Raw genomic sequence first — 21,277 nt, 5'->3', positions numbered from 1 at the left:
TATAGTCCAAATTCCAGTCAATCCAAGTGATCTAGTTGTCTAGTTTTGTCCCTGCTGTATGTATTTAGAAACCTTTTGTGAAGGGTATTGTTACATGTTGAATTATTCTACACTTTGATTTAGTCTTTATACTCCAACTAAATGTGTTATGTCAGCTGATGTCAACATTTGAACAATCATTACCCAACAAGAAACATATATTTACCTATGGACTGTCTTTAGAGTGAACTGTAGTACTGTTGTGAAAAAAATGTGCTGTTATCAGTTTGTTACATTCTCAAACTGAAATGATGATTTTGCAGTGTTCTTAATTATGAACAAAATATGTATATATTTATGAATTAAGCAGATATAATTTTACTGTGCTTGATTTGGGTGGGCTGCTCAAATATTTTATGAGTTATTGTTAAATAAACATATTCTGATGAATGTTTTGTTGCCACTAGTGTATATATGATCATTTAAGTGGGGTCTGTATTTCTTTTCATGAAAATGATACAATTTAACTTTAATACTACAGGAAAAAACCTATATAGATGTAGGAGTACTTGTAGTACCTTCGGGGTCCACTGTATAGTGTTAGATTTTAGGTCAAAACAATGGAAAGCAGAGCATACATCTTCAGTTATGATGACAGGAATATTTAATCACAAATTTTAAAATGACAGATATAGTAAGTATACAGATGTGGCTATTTTGTATTAAAATTTAAGAGCTTTAAAGACCAAACTCTGAAAAAGAGCTGTCTGATGAAGAACATATTAAGAAAATATAGCATCACTATTGAAAAATAGAAAGAGTAATTGTAAAAAATATATACAATTTTAATTTACAGAGAAAAGAAGGTAAGGGAAAAATCTTCATACAAGTTCTTTGTGCATTTTTCTTTTTTTTTTCTACTTGTTACTTTGCATTTGTTGTTAGAAAATGTTTATTTACTATTTATTCAGGTTTTTTAAGGTATCTAATATTTTGATACTTAATTTCCATTAACTAAATATTCTTAAAAATTAAAAGTTTGTTGTCATTTGGAAGTGTGTAGGCCTTCTTGCATTATTATGCTGTTACATGATTATATATTCAGTGGTATAAAATGGTCTTTAAAATGACAATAATATCGCTTATCGCAATTATTTCTGGGGCAATATATCACACAACAAAAAGTTGTTATTGTGACAGGCCTACCGCAAGGACTACATCTGAACTAAATTTTAACCTTCTAGAGAAGTCGTGGACGTCAATATAAGATGCTTAGAAGATGTCATAAAAAGACGTCTTTTGTCTTTTTGTCAATTTTCAGATTTATGCCGGATTAATTGTTTTGTTTTTTTTTGACAAATGAAAAAAAATCCAGATTTTTTTTTAGCATTTCTCATTCATTTCAATATGGTGTCATATTGACCCCAAAGACAAGATTTGTAAACATGTTTTTTGTTACATGCCTTCAGAACAAGTGAATCAAGCCCAGTTTTTTTATTTATGTGAATATAGATAGATAATGTAGAAAAGTCACAAAAACTTATTTTGCTGAGATGAATGTAACCATTTTTTTTTAACTAATGAAAAGTTGATTGGGGTCATGTTGACCCCAAAGACAGATTGAGGGTTAATATGTATCATATTTGATACAATCACACCGGTGTGATTAGATCGTTTAGTGCGGCACAGCATCAGCTGCTATTCAAATCTGCGTTCGCGCTTTGGCTGGCACTGAGCCAGAGACAGACGCGTTTGTACAGCGCTGCATTATAACCAATCACACACGAGTCTGTTGAGCTTATGAATGCAATGGGTAATTGTAGTGTTTCAAGTCCAGGTAAGCATGAAGAGTCAGATTCCAGAAGTTACAATTCAAAGATTTATTAGCATCAAAAGCCAACAGCAAACACAGCCTGCATGCCACATGGTTGTTCACATTCAATTATTCTTCTACACCTTTTATAGGTACCAATTTAGTAACCCATAGTGCCCTCTTCTGGTGAATCAATAATACAAGAACACAACAGTAATCAGAGACGTTCAGATGAGTCATCGCGTATGGAAGGCAAAAAAGCCAAAAACACGTGAATTTTAACGCGGTGTTTTGTTCACTTGCTCGCTGACTGTGCAGATGTGCGTACGAATGTAAGTAAGATGTTCATTTCACAGTGTAAACCGCTTCAGTGATTTAAATGGGAGTTTTTGAGAGTGCCTGAACTCTGGCTAGACAGAAGTGAAAATGTTCTTTGATCATTTAAATTTTCTTTGCTCTCTGTAAAATGGAAATGTTATAGCCTGATATAGTAACTTACAATATTATTATTAAATACAAAGTCAGTCGTATTAAAAATATTTTATGGCATTACACCCATACCTGGTAGGCCTATTTAAGTAAAAAGTCGGGTTTTTATGTGTAGTTAATAGGTTACACTATTACTCTACTTTGTCACCCACAAATAACAATCTGGTACAAAATGCATTTACTTACACATGTTCGAGAATCGAGATATTTCCTGATACACGTTTGGAAATATTTCGAATAAAACGGAAAAAATAAAATAAAACATGAGCCTATATCAGTTATACAGTGCTATTGTGGCTGCTGTGTCACATGTGCCCCCCCCCATTTAAATTAGTTTGATGATCTGAAACATTAAAGTGTGACAAACATGCAAAATAATAAGAAATCAGGAAGGGGGCCAACACTTTTTCACACCACTGTATATATATATTGAAGTGGTGGTGGGCCGCCTGGACCAAAAAATGCTAGGGCCGATTTTTTTTGTCCCAGTCCAGCCCTGGTCCTACCGGTCATGACATTCCCTACTCTGGCTTCTCATAAAAAATACAATTGTTATCAAGGTAAAATCTACATATAGTTCCCAATGAAAATATTGTATAGCATAAAACATGTTGAAGATTATCAAACAGGCTGTTGATTCATTAAATGATGAGCTATTTTCTAACAAAAACTGTTTATTCAGTATAGTGACGCCTCTCCTCCATTGACGCTTTTTTGGCTAAAGGTTGCAGGCTTGCCTTCCAGTGGCTTTGCTAATAACCAAAGGGAACTGAGGAAACAGGAACTAAAAACTAAATCCTTGGAACAGAAACTGACACCAATTCCTTATTTCTATAAATTATTTTGTAAATTATTTTAAATTATATTATTTTCTATATTTTCTAAATAACCTTATTTCTTTTTTTTATATGAGCTATAAACATGCAAACAGTAACGTGCAAACTGATTATCTGAAATTAATTATGAGTGATTAATAAGATGTAAAATATTTGTCATATATTCCATGTAAATGGACTCATTCATGAAAGCAGTTGAGATGAATGTGCAGTGGATAAGATTTGAACAAATTTGCATTGTGATTAAAATCAGAATTTGTTGTAAATTAATTTGTGAATTTACAACATAATTGCAAAGTATGGTTTTGTAATGCAGTAATGATGTTCTATTTTTTCTGTTTTGTCAGATATGATGAGTTAAAACGCCATTAAACACTATATCATCATAGCGATAACTTTCAGAAAAAATGTCCAGAGTTACTTGAGTGGTTTCTAAAAACACCAATAACCCCTTTTTCTTTAAAGCATTTGCTATGTGAGTTACATTGAAATGATTAGTAATAGCTGTCATTTTCAGAATTACTGGGCGAGTTGCATAAAGCCAGTAATCCTCCAACATTCTCCCTCAAAGTATTTATAGGGCCTAGTACACCATCACTATTGAGGAGCCGATTCTCAGCAATATTTACTATTGCCTTCATCACATCTTCCATGGACTTTACTACAGGCTGCCAGAGGATGAAACGTTGTGTTTGTCTCTCCAGTACAGTGACTCTTCCACTAAGAACACTCAGAAGGTTGACAGTTCTCCTGACCACTTCCTGAATTCCAGCTGTGCCTGTTAGATGCTCTTGAACCTCTTCAATCTTCCACTCAATCCTCTTCAGTGCTTCATTGGCCTGCTCAATTTCAGTCTGTGTCTTAGAGATTTTTCCCTCGTAATGAAACATTTTTGCAATCCAGTTCCTCACCTGAGACTCACAGTTTTGTTTCTCCCGTTCAGCATCTCTCAAGGCATTTGAAGCTTCTTGAAATCCCGGCTGTCCCTCACTAATCATTATTGGACCTAGAGAACAGAAATCTCTTGAATACACATCAGCCAAAGGGGAAAACAATGCATAACTTCACAAATTGTTAAATTCAGAGTGATGGTAAGAGTCAGGGCTGTACAGTGCGAAATATATGTCGCACGTGCTATGAAAAAACTGGTTTGTGCGATGAATAAATTTACCACTGTAGCACACGTGCAATACAGTTTTGCATATTCATTACACAGCCGCTTAATAGTGTAAGAAGTGATGTCGTTGTGCTTGTTTGTGTGTGTGAGATTGATTATACTTGGTTTAGGGGTGTGCCATATGACGATTTTTGATGGTGGACGATTAAAATGTCTCCACGATCTGCTTTTGAAGAAATGTAGTAGTATCGTGCTACAGCGCACATTCTATCAGCTGAAGTTCTGGTGCCTCCGTCTATGGTCTCAATATACTGTACAACGCCACATACATTCACTTCAAATGTTAACAGAGAGGTAGAGTTACGCTCACGGGACACAGCACTTATGCGCAATCACAAAAGTACATTATTTGCATGTGCTTTAAAGCCTTGCCGGTTAAACATTTAATTCACGTGCTGTTCTGACATGCTTCTGAGTGCGTACACATGAAGCGCGCGCAACTTTCAATCAGTGCCTGCCTGATTACTAGACTTAAGTTTAAGACTTAATTCAACTTAGAAGTTGTCTTTGGCGTCTGATTGATTTTGCATCATACTGTCAAAAGCACACAAGGTTTACATATAAACACAGTTAGTTATGTCTAAAATGAAAGTAAATGTTTAAAGTTTAATGACCGCTTGTCATTAAAGGGATAGTAATAAACTAATTCAGGTTTAAAACAACTTGAGAGTGAGTAAACGATGGGATAAAAATAAAACACTATGACAGAATTGACAGACAGATGACAGATCTTTCATTTTTGGGTAAACTATCCCTTTAATATTAATAAAAAATTAAAAAAAAAACAGAAAAATTACTCACTGCTCTGATGACTGATGAACTTTAATAGTTGCTTAAAAAATATATAATTGATGTATATAGTGTTTTATTTTAATACTTAATGTTACTTCTAAATACTGTACCTGAAAAATAAAGCACTGTTTGTTTTATTTGCATATTATGCGTTTTTGTAATGTATATCTTTTGTTCTTATTTTCTAATAACAAAGATAAAATAATGACAAAGATTTTTTTTTATCTTCGCCCACTTTGGCCTAAATGTCTGCCATTCTTTTTTATTTTATATTTTGTTACCTTGAAAGGCTTTATTTTTTTTACAATAGGGAAATTAGATTGGCTGTACTGCTCAGGCAACTTGCAAAATAGTAAAACCAACATGACAAAGAATCGTGATAAAATCGTGAATCGTGATATTCCTGAATAAAATAGTGATATGATATTTTTGCCATATCGCCCACCCCTAACTTGTGCTACAACTGTTTGGCCTGTGCTACAAAACTTTCAACCTCTGAAGCACCAGTGCTATGTGCCAAAAAAAGTTAACGTACAGCCCTGGTAAGAGTAATGTAATACTCACCAGCAATCCATCCAATAATTGGTATTGCAAGCAATACCCCACCTGCAATTGTCAGTCCTTCACCTGCATTCTTCCTGTCTTGTTGTACTCTTAGGGCATAGTTTGCTGATTCTAGGTTTTTTATAGCCTGTGTCAAAGCTGCTTTGGAACACTCTAATGAAACTTCAGCAGACTTCTTCTCTTCGTGCAATTTATTCATGGTCATGCTTTTTTCTTTCTTCTGCTGCTCAACGTTTTGCTTCTCTCTAATAAGTTGCTCCATGCGTTCATCCAAATTTACCAATTTTTCTTGAATCATTTTCTCAGTATTTTTCATGCACTGCTCAGCATCCTCGATATGTCCCCTGATTTGTTTGTAATTGGAGCATGTGTCAGTGGTAGGATTGACTTGTGCATCCATAAGGGACTTGCAGATGTTACAGATCGAGACAATTCCTTCATTTAGAGACTTAGAAACTGACTTCATAGACTGCAACTCCATAACACTGCAAGTATACGAAAAATGTTTAAAATGCTTTAATGGTATAACTGAATACTTTTCATCACTGTGCATTTAAATGTAATATGTGCAGATTAGATAAAATAACTTACTCATGTTTGTAGAAATGGTTCATCTTTCCTGTTACACACAAACACAAAGGATAGTATATTAACAGATGTTTTGACAATACGATCACAAATAATGAAATAGTAACAATCATTTAAAAGTGCTTACACAGTAAATAAAATAGTAATAAAATCTCGATGGCACTAATATCAGAACCTTGATGTCATTGTCTTTAAAAAACTGATGTTAAGATAAAGATAAGGTTAAGATAAAACGTACTCGGTTACTAATGTAACCTCGGTTCCCTGAGATACGGAACGAGTACTGCGTCTGTTTAAAATGCTGAAGTGACAACTGAGTCGTGCAGCTACATAGCACGGCAAAGTACACAGTACTCGTTCCGTATCTCAGGGAACCGAGGTTACGTTAGTAACCGAGTACGTTCCCTATCGATACTTCACTCGTACTGCGTCTGTTTAAGACTCTTGGGGAACCAGTACAATCCCGCCATGCTATGCTAGAGGAACGACTAATACTTGAACTTGCCTTAAGCACCCAAGGGGAACCAGAGGAACCAAGTATTTTGCAGGGAAACCCCGCAAAAGGCAGTAGGGCTAAACTCAGAGAGGTCGGCCCAGCCTTGTATCATCGTCCCGAAATAATTCAGTACAGCCTCGGAACTCACTGAGGGCCAAGAGCGTACATGAAGGAGGCAAACGCCAAGCACTGGTTGTCATGTGACAGAGTGCCCTGCTATGCAGAAAGGACCTGCGCCTGTAAGGCCGGGATGTCCAGACTATAGAATCTGGCAAATGTGGACAGCGAGGCCCAGCCGACCACCGCACAAATTTCTGCAATGGACACACCACTAGACCAAGCCCAGGAAGAGGCAATGCCTCTAGTTGAGTGGGCTCTTACTCCCATGGGGCATTGAAGGCCCAAAGAAGAGTATGCTAGCATAATAGCGTCAATTATCCATTTGGAAAATCTGTGCTTTGTAACTGGACAACCCTTGGTGCGGCCACCAAAGCATACGAATAGCCGATCCGACCGCCTGAATGAGGTGGAACACTCAACATAGACTTTCAGTGCCCTGACGGGACAGAGTAAGTTCAACTCTTGCTCTTGCTCTGAAGGAGGAAGCGCCGATAGAGTTATTACCTGTGCTTTAAATGGAGTAGAGAGCACTTTAGGTACATAACTATGCCTTGGTTTCAGGACGACCTTAGAGTAGTTCGGCCCAAATTCAAGGCAGGTGGGGCTCACTGATAGCGCCTGCAGATCTACCATACGCCTAACCGTCGTTGGGCCCGAACTTGAGGCAGGTGGGGCTCACTGATAGCGCCTGCAGATCTCCCATACGCTTTACCGATGCTAATGCTAGAAGCAGAGCAGTCTTAAGCATCAGGGGACGAAGGTCAATGGACTGTAGCAGCTCAAATGGGGGGCTCTTCAGAGCCCTCTACACCGTGGGCAGATCCCTTGTAGGGACAGTGATGGGGCGAGGCGGGTTGAGCCTTCTAGACCCCTTCAGAAAATGAACAACCAAGTTGTTCCTGCCCACCGATTGGCCAGCTATAGGAGCGTGAGAGGCTGTTTTGGCTACAACATAGACCTTGAGCGTGGAAGGGGAACGGCCCTTATCCAACAGCTCTTGCAGGAAGGACAATATCAGAGATATGTCGCATGAGTTTGGGTTTGCGCCGCGGGCTGTACACCAGGCGGAGAAGACAGACCATTTAAGAGCATAGAGGTGTCTTGTAGACGGTGCTCTAGCCTGAGAGTTTGTGTTTAGCATGTTCACGGGGAGGTTCGCAAGCTCCCATTGAGAGGCCAAAGGTGCAGGTCCCACAGCTTGGGCTGGGGGTGCCATATCGTTCCGTTCACCTGAGAGAGGAAGTCCCGTCTCAGGGGAATGGGCCACGGAGCTGCCGAGAGCAGCCGGCACAGCTCTGCAAATCAGTGCTGGTTCCTCCAGAGCGGGGCCACCAACAGCACCTTGCGTCTCTGTTCCCTGACTCACCTGTTCACCTGTGGAATCAGAGCGATAGCGTAAAGGAGGAGGTGGGGCCAGTCGTGGGCCAACGCGTCCCTGTCCTTTGAAAAGTAAGTTGGGCAATGAGAGTTGTCTTCTGAGGCGAAGAGGTCGACCTCTGCCCTGCCGAAGATCTCCCAGATTTTCTGAACCGTTTGAGGGTGGAGCGTCCACTCCTCCGAGGGGACGTTGCTCCGAGACAGCATATCTGCTCCTTGGTTCAGCCTGCTCGGTATACACGCTGCTCTCAGCGAGCGCAAGTTGAGCTGAGCCCATTCCAAGAGGCACTCCACTAGTGCGAAAAGGCGCTTCGAGGAGAGACCGCCCTGGCGATTTATATAGGACACTACAGTCATGCTGTTCGAGCGGACTAAGACGTGGTGTCCCCTTAGGTCTGGCAGAAAGGTTCGAAGGCCCAGACACACTGCCAGCATTTCCAGGCAGTTGATGTGAAGCCGGCCTTCCTCTTTCGACCAGTGGCCGAAAGCTGGCTTGCCATCGCACAGCGCTCCCCAACCCGTGTTGGAGGCATCTGTCGAGACTACCTTCCTTCTCCAGACCATTCCCTGGGGCACGCCCCGTTCCATTCAACGAGGATCTTTCCAAGGGGCCAGGGCTGATACACAGGCCTGGTCTACCTTGACGCAAAGGCATCCGAGACGCCAGGCACGGGATGGAACTCGTGGTTTCAGCCAGTACTGAAGGGGCCGCATGCGGAGCAGGCCCAACTGTAGTACCGGAGACACTGAGGCCATGAGGCCTAGCATCCTCTGAAACACCTTGAGGGGGTGAGAGGCTCCAACTCTGAATGAGGCCGCGAGCTGCTGAATGGCCAGTGCACGTTCTGGCGCGGCTATTGCCCTCATTTGGGCTGAGTCTAAAACTGTTCCCAGGAACGATATCCGTTGGTTGGGGGACAGCGCGCTCTTGGCAAAATTGACCCTGAGTCCCAGGCATTCTAAGTGGCTGAGGAGGAGGGATCTGTGAGATACTAGCTCGTCCTCCGACTGGGCCAGAATGAGCCAGTCATCGAGGTAATTCAGAATGCGGATTCCCGTCTCAGTGGGGAAAGCGCCGCATCCATGCACTTCGTAAAAGTGTGAGGAGCTAGAGACAGTCCAAAGGGAAGGACCAAGGCGAATCTCAAGAATCGTCTGTGACAGGGGGCTATCTGGATGTGAAAGTAAGCGTCTTTCAGGTCCAGCGAAACGAACCAGTCCCCTAGGCATACTTGCGAGAGGATCTGTTTCAATGTAATTATCCTGAACGGCCATCTCATGAGGGTGCGATTCAGACACCTGAGATCAGGGCTGGATTGGTAATCGGGCATACCGGGCATTTTCCCAGTGGGCAAGATGCACTTAAGGAGCCGACAGAAGGTTTTTTTTTTTTTTCCCCGAGGACCATCACGCACGGACAGCGAGCAGCCAGTGGCCCATTAGTTTGTCTCCTGTATTGACAGCGTAAACATCCAATCACAATGCGCTATAGACGGAGCGATTAAGTATTTTGCTCCACCTATATAAAGATCGCTTCACCCCAACTTCTTCTTCGTCGGCTTTTCCCACGTTTTCACAGCAGCATTATCAAGAACAGACTTGCTCTGAGGGGAATGATGCGGGCCAAAGAGCAAGGCAGGAGGAGAAGAAGAGAGTAGTTGAATCGGTAAAATGCTTGATAGGGACTCACAGCGGAGGCAGGCATCTAACCCTCTAATGAGTGTAGAATACGAAACCACTTTTTAATAAAACGTAAATTTGTCCCCCGTGATTTTTTGGCCAAGTCAAGTGTGTTCATAGAGGTTTCCATGGGCCAATACAAATAAATCTAGATTTAAATAAAAAAAGACACGATATTGTCAGACCTGACGTTTTATTCTTATCCAAAACAAGATGTGATATGAGTGTGATCAGAGGCGTCATGCCCATTCAAAGTGAGGGGGATTTCTGAGCCAAGTGGATTTTAAATGCAGCTACCAAAAGACATTTATTATTTATCACATTTGATACAATCACACTGGTGTGATTAGATCGTTTAGTGCGGCACAGCATCAGCTGCTATTGAAATCTGCGTTTGTGCTTTGGCTGGCACTGAGCCAGAGACAGACGCGTTTGTACAGCGCTGCATTATAACCAATCACACACGAGTCTGTTGAGCTTATGAATGCAATGGGTAATCAGAGACATTCAGATGAGTCATCGCTGAAATGCGGTGTTTTGTTCACTTGCTCGCCGACTGTGCAGATGTGCGTACGACTGTAAGTAAGATATTCATTTCACAGTGTAAACAGCTTCAGTGATTTAAATGGGAGTTTTTGAGAGTGCCTGAACTGATTTTTTGTCCCAGTCCAGCCCTACCTGAGATCGAGAATGGGCCTTAGGCCACCATCCTTCTTGGGGACGAGGAAGTAACGGCTGTAGAAGCCTGACTCGCTCTCGGCTGGGGGAACCGTTTCTACGGCTCCTTTTGCTAGCAAATTCATCACCTCGGCACGTAGGACGTGTGCATCCTCGCTCTGAACCGAGGTGGAGACCACGCCGCTGAAACGCGGGGGTCTTCGAGCGAACTGGAGTGTGTAACCTCGTTTTATTATCCCCATGACCCAGCTTGACACTCCGGGGATGGCCTGCCAGGGCTGGATTGGTTCGAGCGGTGGGCCGCCTAGGGGGGGGGACCCGACGCTCGCAATGAGTGGAAGAGGAAATTTGCTCTCTTTTTGAAAATGTTTGTGTTTTATTTTTCCAGCTATAAAAGTGGTTGGTTGTGTGGACATGATTAGAACGGGCCCCATGTTCACAACAGTATTTTTGGTCACAAACACACTGCCATCGGCACCCGGAACTGAACGGGGTGCTTGGAGGCATAACAGAGGCGTTTTGGGGGGTGGTCCGGCTGCAGCGAGACTTGGCCCCCTCCTCTTCCTGTCCCGCAGATCAGGATGACGCCTGAGGCACAGGGTCCAACACTATCTTGGGTCGGGGGCCCTGGCGTTTAGGAAACTGGTGGCGTCTGGCCGAGCGGGAGCGCTGGCGAGGCTCGGGCTTAGGAGCCGTGGGAGCAACTGATGGCGCAGGCTTCGCGGGATGCTGAGTCTGCACATTTTTTGGGTGACTAGAAGCAGCCGTTGAGCTGGAGCGCTTTGGCAGGAAGTGTCGCATTGCTTGGGACGACTTCTGTTCAGCGGTAAAGCATTCAGGGAAGTCCTCAACTGCAGGTCCAAACAGGCCAGTAGGGGAAACCGTGGAGTCGAGGAAGGGGACCTTATCAGCTCCGCTGCCGAGCCATTGGTTCGTTTTTTATTCACTGCACAAACCAATGGCCGTGCAGTTACACTGCGTTATTGAAAGGCTTCAGTCATCGGAGAAAAATGAGTTTTCCCCAAGCGTCTTAGAAGCAGTACAAGTGAAGTATCGATAGGGAACCTGTTTTTCCTCATGGCAGTCAATCCTGAAAATATTTGTTACATACAAATTCAGTGCATAAAATTCTTCTAATTTTTGTTGACACTAACCAGTTTTGTCTTGCTGAATGCTAATATGCATCGCACTGAACTTTTTAGATACAGATTTCAACAACAGGCAAAGGTTTACTAGGGAAAGCCAATAGTTTAGTACACAGAAAAACAATATGCACTTTTGTATATACACATTTATTTTGTAGCAATGTGTTACCAAAGTTGTGAAAAGTATAACATTTTCAATGAGAATGAACTGTAGACAACTGTATGTGTAATTTGTTTAAACGAATAAGAAATTCACATTCAAAGTGATTGTAAAAGATTGTAACAATAACCCTCAAAATTTATTAAACCCTACATGAACCTTTGGTGCTTGGATCCCGATGATTGTAGCTTATACAGCTATATTAATTTCATAACCTTTTCGGTAACAAGTCGACTCTTACAGTAGGGGTACAGTGACCTTATATTATATAGTATATATTATATTATATTTAGAGTATATTTTTAACCATATATTGTTAATTTTATATTTACTTCATGTGGTATTCCTAAAAATAAATGAAAGTAACACTTTATTTAGAGATTGTTAGAAACAGAGTTCTATAATTTAGCCTGCTTTAATTTGGGGTGCAGTCAATCTACTGAAGAAATTTGGGGGTACGTAGGTTAAAATGTTTTCTTTCAATGTAATATACTTTTTTTCCCAGCATATTCGGAGGAAAAAGATTATTTCAGAATTAGTAGCCTACATTTTGTATAGTATTAACATATTAAATAGGTGATTTTTTTCAAAGTGTATATAGAAGGTTAAAGCAAAATTCGTATGATTACCAACTACAGCATGTTTTATCAAAAGATCCTAAATGCAGTTGCCTTACCCTATCCAAAAGTCAGAGCCGTTTCATCAAGTCAAAAGATCTGTTAAGGTGCATTGAGAGTTGCAGCAACTTTATTTCTTGTTGTGATGGTCTCTGTTCTGTAATGGGCATTCACAGTGCTGGAGCTCTAATGCTATTGGTAGATGTCTTGTTATATTTAGAAAATGTGATTACACATGAACACAGGGCCTCTTGAACTGTGTGTTATAAGGTAAGGCAGAGTAAGATGTTCTAATTTTATATCTCTGGTTATCAGTTTTCTGGGACACTGTATGTTGAATCTCAAAGTATTTATTACTTATTTATTGTTTTTTTGTCTATTTGTTAATTAGGATTTGTGGATACATTAAAATGTTTAGATTTGTGGAGTAAAAATTGTACCTTTTTAATACCTTAATTAATAATGTAATACTGTAATACTTAATACTGTAATTCATAAGGATATTCAGCATTTCCATTAAATTGATGTACAGATTTGACAGATTTTTTAAAAGTTTTAATGGTACAGTTTAACAATACTTGTCATCAATATGCATTTAAATATAAATATATAATAAGCGCAGATTGGATAAAATATCTTACCTACTGTTTATGGAAATGGTTCATTTTTCCTGTCGCACACAAACACAAAGGATGGTATGAATAGATATTTTGACAATGAAATCACAAATCATGCAACAGTAACAACAATTTAAAAGTGATTCAAGACAATAATTAAAATAATGCCGTTTTTTACAATTACAAAGAACCTTGATGTCATAAGATGTTAAGATAATGATAAAGACAAAGATGAGATTTTTTTTCATGGCATCCTGAAAATATTTGTTACATACTAAATCAGTGCATAAAATTGTGTTAATTTTGTTGACACCAACCAGTTTTGCATTACACTGAGCTTTTTAGTACACAGAAAAACAATATGCACTTTTGTATGTACACACATTTAATTTGTATAGCTTTTCACTGAGAATGAACTGTAGACAATTGTCGTGCAACTTGTTTAAATGAATAAGAAATTCAACATTCAAAGTAATTGTAAAAGATTGTAGCAGTAACCCCAAAATGTATTAGTCCCTACATGAACATTATTTAGTGAGAGAATTAATCGTCTACATGAGCCACTGGTGCTTGGATCCCGAATCCCGATGATTGCAGCTTATGTCTATATTAATTTCATAACCTTATTTTTCATACAGCTATAGGTCAGTGGATAAAATAATTTGCTCCTGAAGCCTGATGTAGTGACATCAGTTTCATTTTGGTAATGAGTCCACTCTCACAGTAGGGGGTAAAGTGGCCTTTGGGGCTTATCGAGGTGCCCCTCCAATCCGAACCCCCTTGAACTGTTTAGGGTAAGACTGGATAAAATGTCTTACCCACCCCCATCTCCCCATCTAATTTTGTATCTCTCTCTGGAAAATAGTTATCTATGACACTGTATGTTGAATATCAAATAATTTGTTTATTGTTTGTTTGTCTATTTGTTAATGAGGATTTGTGGACTCATTATTTTTTTGGAGTAAAAATTATACATTCTTATTTTTATGTTCTAACGTTCTTATTTTGAAGTGAAAATGTAAAATTAAACGTTTGGGATAGGATGGCCCTGCCAGAATTGGCACAAAAGACCCAAAGTGGCATGTTGTTATTAGTATTATTATTATTTTTCTTTAATACAAATTGTAATTCATGATGTTATTATTCAGTAATTCCATGAATTAGATGTACATTTCAGACATATTTCCTTTTCATAAAAAAACTGTAGGCTAACTGCGTGACATCTTTAAATTTGAATCCATGGTGTTGCTATTCTGACATATCTTCAGTAAAAATAGACAATTAAGAGCCAGATTTACTAAACAGGGCAAATTAGCATTAGAGCGCAATTCCATTCGAAAAAATAACCATGCCCATGCCTTTTCAGCGTTAATTCTTCACTGCATGTCTTTAGTAAATCCTGACAGTACTATTTTAACGCCAAAAGACAGTTTGCGCTGACGAAGCTGTTAGTAAATCTGGCCCTTAATATATAAATGTTTGTGTGTAAAATTTTAAATAGTACATAGTATACAATAACCCACAGAATCAGACATTGTTTCTTTTCTTTTTACATAATGAAATTTCAGTTTCAATCAGACCGAGACCACCTCATTCAGGTGATCTAGTGTGGATCTTGGTTTAGATGCGAGTGTGTTTGCCATGTTCATATATGCCTAAACAAACCAAACTATGGAAGAAAGCATGCCACATTCAAACAAGCCAGGTATGAAAAGGATTTTATAAATCCTGCATTTAAAGTCTTCTGCATATTTTTCATGGGCAGGGTGTTCAGCTGTTTTCTGTTCATGCAAATGCTCCTGCAAACACTGCTTTTATACAGACAACAAAATAATGCTTCTTGTTTGGTTGTTTGTTTCAGTGGATCTGCTTTATTAATTAAAACAGGTTTTATACAGTTATACAGACTAACTTTGGCTGCTATCATGTAAGTTGAGCTATAATGAATCTATACTGACTCTCAGCTATAGCAATATTATCTGTAACAACCTTGTAAAAAACTGATTTGTTAAATTCTCTCAGTAATATGATTCTTCTTCTTTACTGAATCCAGTTTGAACATCCTCTTGAATTCTCTTGATTTTTTCGGGAGAAGCAGCAGGCAGAATGGCAAGCAACTCTCGATCAATCCTTTCTAGCCTTGTGGTGCTCTTCCTGTCAAACTCCAATTTATTATTCAAAACAAGGTTTAAGATGCCTTTTTGTGCCTCATCACAGCAGTTCTGGAGCAGTTTTCGCTCATGCTCAAATTCTGGCTTACTTTTATCCATGGCCATCAGTTTGCCCAGTGAACTGACACGATCCATCAGGTACTTGCTGGAAACATCTGTGTATGTTGCAGAGATCATATGGACCAGACTAGCAATGTTAGTGGCTTGGAAGGCTTGAGTATAGAGCATATCTTTTGAGAAGAGCTTTCCATCATAGGGGAGGGCTTGTGTTTTCTCAGATGTGGAGACAAAGTTTGTGAGAGTTTTACTCAGGCTGGTTTTCACAATGTTGGAAACCATCTGAAAGAAGTGAACCATCTTCTCCCACTGCTCCTTCATTCTCCCCATGGCATCCATTCCTTTGATCAACATCTCTATGGTAGTTTTGAAGTCGATCTCTTTCAGTTCACAATTTCTCATAGTGACCAGGATTTCAGTTAATTCCTTCTGGTTGTTCTCTAGGTTCTCCACACACTTTTCATAAGTCTGTGTTGTATTGTTCACCTGAGCTCGGGTCTGCTCTATGGCAAATCTTGCATTCTCTGTGGCCCTCTGAGAAGGACTCGTGTTCTCTGACTTGTTTTCTTCTTTGTGCATCATTGGTGGTGTTGGAGAAATGGCTGGACTATTTGTGATGGCTTTACTTTTGCTATCAAAAATATGGGCTGACTTGCTCAGATCCAAGACCTTATGTATTATTTCAGTGCTTTTGTCTTTTTCACATTTGCCATCTGGTGCATATTTTGCAAGCTGGTTGCATATTTCCATGCCCTTTATGCATAACTCCTGAGCTTGCTTATTTGCTGGACAGTCAGGGATTTTCTTTAAATTTTCACCGATTCTTATTATCTGTTTTGCTATGAAATCTGTGGTTGTAGTTTTGTTCTTCTGATCATACAGATTTGTCCAGGCAATGTCATCGTCCTCACTGTTCACAGTCATTAGTTGCTGGATATTCTGGGCACATTTTAAAATTTCAGCAGACTTACTATATACGTTTATTTCAGCTACCACATCTTTTGCAACTTCCTGATCTGACCCGGATCCTGATATTGCAGAAGACAACAATTTCATTGGTTGACTAATAAGAGATGCAATTCCAGAAATTATACCTGTAACGGTTCCCGTTATCCCACCCACAAAATCCATGCCAATCATTTCCCATCCATTAGGGAGAGAATCCAGAGCTGCCTTGTAGCTCTCATGAGCCTGTTCCAGTTCCTTCTCCATGGCACTCATTGCCTTCTCAGTCCTTTTCTTGGTCTCTTGAGCTGACTGCTCCCTCAGTTTGCCCTCTTCTAATTTATTCTTGACTGCTTCCAACTCTTCCCCATAGAAGTGCTCTGCATTCAAACATGCTTCTAGCAGCTCTTGGATAATTTTGATGACTTCAGTGAAACGTTTTTCAGTTGCATCAGACAACTTCAGACATTCATCTGCAATGACTCTGATATTGTCTAGCTGATCAGGAAGATGAGCTTTGACAACTTCATCATTGTCTTGGAACAGAATCTTCACAGTTGTTTTCATGTAATCTGGAACTTGGGCAGTATGGAGGCGAATTTGATCCATGCTCGTATGGGCCTCATTGAATGCCCACCAACCAGAGTTACACACTTGCATGAGGCAAGCGCGAAAGGAATCAGGGTATTTGATGAATTTATAGCCATCTTTAGGGGGATTTTTATTGATTGAGAAATCTGTTGAGGACGAGATGAATACCAGCTCTCCCAGGATGGCTATGGATAGAGGTGCTGGAGTCAGATACTCTTCCCAGTTAGCATAAGGCTGCATTATAAGTTTGGTTTGGTTCCTCATGTCCTCAGCAGTAGTAAGGCTTTGAGTAGATTTTGAAATGGCAGAACTCATAGCTTTGCTTTTCCTGATAAAAAAACAATGAGAACAATTGAAAAGAATGAATCCGATCGCAGAATCCAACTTTGTCATTTGCAGTTCACAAATAGCAGCATTTATCAGAGTGCCTTTTGTTAGACTGAATATTTTTTTTGCCATTTTTATGAAATAGTCTATCTAGGTTCATTATCGACTAGAGGGAAAGAAAATACTTTATGTAACAGATTATGAAGATACAAAAACTTCAGTGAGTAGAGAAACCTGCTATGGTGAAGACAGTTATATGTGGTCTATGGAGAAATCATATTGTTGACTTATTTAATGAGAGCAGTGCCCCCAATAGAGTCTGGCTGCTGACATGCACATGCACTCTCAGACACCTGTACTACCGCAAGTGATGTTACTTGCAATCACCACCTGCACTGTCTTCTACCTGTGACATCACTTGCGATTGACACAAATCATGCACGTTGCCACTGGAGACAAGACGCTGTGCTGGTTAAAGGATTTAAAGTAATGGTAACACTTTATAATAACGTTCAGTTGCAAGGCATTTATAAGTGATTAGTTAATGATGAACTAATCATTTACAAAACATAACTATGTGTTCATAAATGATTAAGTGATTTGTTAATATTTTTATCTGTTTTGTAGAATGAGTTATAAATCATTTACAAGTGATTAGATGATGATTAACTAATCATTTACAAAACATGACTATACGTTCACAAATGATTAATTGATATGCTAACGATTTACCAATCTGTCACAAGTTATCTTAAAAAATAGCATATCATGAAATAATCAAACAGATCCTTAGTAAATGGTTAATAAGTTACTAGTTAATATATTATTAATCACTTATAAATCATTGAAATGTCAACATTGTACTATTATCTCACAGCGTTAAAAATACTCCATGTGTGTCAGAGAAGACATCTGTCTACACCCTCACCAGTCAGCCCTTACACTGCAGTACACACTACAAAGTATTCAAAACCTGTTGTGTAAACACATTAATAAATCATTTATAAAGCTTTCTGCATCCCCAAATCTAAAGTGAAAACTTCTCATCAGATGTAAATGTTTTACTCATCATTCGTAGATCTTTCACCCCACTGTACACACACACAACCTGTAACCGGCAGGTTTGTAAAACATTTACAACTGATGAGTAGATTACACTTTAGAATAGGGGATGCAGAAAGCTTTGTAAATGATTTATTAATGTGTTTACACAACAGCTACAATAACGCTGTGCGATAATAGTACAATGTTGACATTTCAATGATTTATAAGTGAATAATAATATATTAACTAGTAACTTAAGTAACTATACTGAAAACAATTATTCATTGAATTTACTAAAAAAAAATTAAGATAAGTGGTTGCAATAAATTTGTTTTAGCTACATTTAAATAAACAAATTTAGCTGACTAACTTTCAACATTTTTTTAATTAAATGTAGCTTATTGTAAAGTGTTACAAAGTAATTTAATACTACTCAATGCACTGCAATTGATCTGTAGGAGAGCAAAACAAATCCTTGGCCAAATGCTTAATGTGGCATAACGGGCATGTGCATGTCTGCAGCAAAGCCAAAAACCGAAACAAATCTGAATCTGAAAACTGTGATTACAAGAAAATCTATCATTTTAATTTCGTACTAACAAATCACGTTTGTTTAAAGCATCACTTCAAATGAACTACTCTCATTATTTAAAAGAAAAAAAAAAGTTTCCTTACCCTATTGAAATGTCAGATGCTTTCTTAAAAGTTCAGGACTCTTAATAGTCTGATGGAATAGCCTAGATCAAGCTGTAGGTGCTTTTATAGTGAGCATGTAGAAAGCGTATGCTCTATAAAAGGATGAGTTAAAAATAACACACCTGGCAACCTAGCACTGTGTAAATATAGAAACAACATGTTCTCAGTCATATACAGAAGCTTAGTCAGGACCCCTTTGGCGTCAGTTTTTAACACTCTGGGCACCGCTTTAGCATCATTTATCAGTGCACAGGGCAGAGGCGTAGCAATAGGGCAGGCAATTGCCTGGGGCCCCGTATTTTTAGAGGCTCCCAGACAGCTGACCATTTGGACAATCGGAAATGTCATTAATAGAACATGGAGCAATATATCTGCATCTTTCCTAGGGGAACCCCTCTCGCATTACGCAGCGTCGGCTGCTGTTTTCAAACGGGCTCAGCTCTTCCTCGTGCATTTGCTAATTTAAACATGAAGATGACATCCATCTGGCAGCCAGAAGCGGAAAAAAGCAAGAAGAGGAGGAAAAGAGGAATCCATCTTTTTACAGTTCCAGACAGTAGTATCAACTCAATTCTGTACCCGCTTGAAGTCACCCGCTTTCAAACGCTCCTGTGTGTTTTTGTAAGCACGCTCTGGTTTCTAATTACAAAACCAAAAGTTTCTATTTAAAACGTGTTTTTGCAGCGTTGAGTTTTGTAGCCAATCACAGGCATCTCTGTTGAAAGCAGTGGCCAATCAGAGGTGTTTACTGTACGTTAGTCAGAATCCGCTCTGATCTAATTTTTGTTTTCGCAAAATAGTCCAATTACTAATAGGGTACTGGGAAACAGGTTAGCTAGGGTTGCACTTCGCAGCAGCATATTATGTAGTGTTTAGCAGGTATTAATATAGGCTGCAATAGAATAGGTGGTACCGGGAAAGACGCGCACATCACCAGCATCACCGCTTGGCAAGTTTCGGTACCAGGGATGCAAACTTGTCACCTTTCGGTGAAATTCGCCGTTTTGAATTCAAAATGTGTCATTTGTGTGATTCCTGTAGATCCGTGAATGTTTAAAATTGTTTGGGGTGGGCTTTTACAGTTCCAGACAGTAGTATCAACTCAATTCTGTACCCAGTCGAAGTCACCCGCTTTCAAACAATCCTGTGTGTTTTTGTGCGCGCGCTTTGGTTTCAAATGACAAAACCAAAAGTTTCTATTTACAACGTGTTTTGCAGCGTTGAGTTTTGTAGCCAATCACAGGCATCTCTGTTGAAAGCAGTGGCCAATCAGAGGTGTTTACTGTACGTTAGTCAGAATCCGCTCTGATCTAATTTTTGTTTTCGCAAGTTTAGGTAGTTCTACACGCTCACATATCTTCCTATTATAAGAAGATAAGAAGACAAAAAGAAAGCATACATGGTGTAAATAAGATATTCATGGTGTAGTTAGTTATTGATTATATCAAGAGTTTTCGCGTGAGTAAGCTTGGACAGTTGTGCCATAATGGAAGCGCTCTTTGCTCGATGTCTCTTATGGCGCTTTTCCACTGCGTGGTACGACTCGGCTCGGCACGGCTCAGTACAGCACGGCTAAAAAAAACTTTTTCATTCCGCGTCGCCCCATCAAGCTCTCGCTGGATCCGCTCCTCTGCTATCAACGAGAGGAACGTCTGTTCTTCCGCAACAGACAACAAAACTTTTTGGTTGTTAAAAAAAAGGTGCGCTCGTTCAAAACAGTTGCGTTCGATCCTTCGCTGGCTGTGCTGATTTAAATCTAGCGGTTCTTTTGTGTTTGTGTCGCAAGTTCAGTGACGCAGATAGTGACGATTCTCTCCGGCCAATCCGTGATCAGCAGACTTTACACGTCACGTTTTAGTAACGGTACGGTTCCCTTGGAACCGCAACCGAAAAAAAAGTACCAGGTACCAGAATGTACCGGTGCCGAGCCGTACCGTGCCGTACCATGCAGTGGAAAAGCGCCATTACAAACTACATTCACAGTTTGAAGAAAAGTTTAAGAGGACCGTCCACGTATACTGTTTCAGGAATGAAGTAAGGCATTTTTTTTTTTCTTTTTTCTTTTTTACCTAAAGAGATAATTAATGGAAAACATGCTAAGTGGAAGATTTCTGCCAAGATTTCACCTGGTAGAAAAACAAATACTATTGAAATGAATGTCATAATTCCCACTATGACCACTAAATTGCAGCAGAGGATCATTTATTGTCTCCTTTACCATTTCCACTCTGTAATATAGTTCTTTTCACATGTTTTGCTAATGGATTTATATTTAGACATTATAAAATCACTATTATAACATTTAAAAATCTCTTTTT

General features: G+C 39.5%; 2 protein-coding genes across 3 annotated transcripts in view; both read right to left on the bottom strand.

Annotated features, from left to right (window-relative positions):
• Positions 1–3,611: 3,611 nt before the first annotated feature.
• LOC107679712 (uncharacterized) lies at positions 3,612–12,629 on the bottom strand. The gene is made up of 4 exons (XM_016475341.1): positions 12,571–12,629; positions 6,242–6,269; positions 5,651–6,135; positions 3,612–4,123 (listed from the first exon to the last, which is right to left on the bottom strand). The coding sequence occupies exons 2-4, from the start codon at positions 6,262–6,264 to the stop codon at positions 3,612–3,614; spliced, it is 1,020 nt and encodes a 339-aa protein (XP_016330827.1). The 5' UTR covers positions 6,265–6,269; positions 12,571–12,629.
• A 2,363-nt stretch (positions 12,630–14,992) lies between these two features.
• LOC107679709 (uncharacterized) overlaps positions 14,993–21,277 on the bottom strand; it is a 17,949-nt gene continuing 11,664 nt past the window's right edge. For both annotated transcript variants that reach the window (XM_016475338.1, XM_016475339.1), the window contains one exon: positions 14,993–17,220. In XM_016475338.1, coding sequence (XP_016330824.1) covers positions 15,147–17,207 — 2,061 coding nt within the window. In that variant the 5' untranslated portion in view covers positions 17,208–17,220 and the 3' untranslated portion in view covers positions 14,993–15,146. The remainder of the gene's footprint in view (positions 17,221–21,277) is intronic.

Source organism: Sinocyclocheilus anshuiensis, unplaced genomic scaffold (genome assembly GCF_001515605.1).
Source record: "Sinocyclocheilus anshuiensis isolate Anshui unplaced genomic scaffold, SAMN03320099.WGS_v1.1 scaffold224, whole genome shotgun sequence".
Classification (NCBI taxonomy): Eukaryota; Metazoa; Chordata; class Actinopteri; order Cypriniformes; family Cyprinidae; genus Sinocyclocheilus; species Sinocyclocheilus anshuiensis.
The sequence above is the reverse complement of the archived record's forward strand: the minus strand, read 5'-3'. Positions and strand labels throughout refer to the sequence as shown.

Excerpts from the sequence above, each read along its gene's own strand:
- LOC107679712 (XM_016475341.1), bottom strand. The coding sequence starts at position 6,264 with ATGAACCATTTCTACAAACATGA. Across the intron at positions 6,136-6,241 it reads AACCATTTCTACAAACATGA|TGTTATGGAGTTGCAGTCTA; the intron begins GTAAGTTATTTT and ends GTATACTTGCAG. Across the intron at positions 4,124-5,650 it reads AATTATTGGATGGATTGCTG|GTCCAATAATGATTAGTGAG; the intron begins GTGAGTATTACA and ends TCTGTTCTCTAG.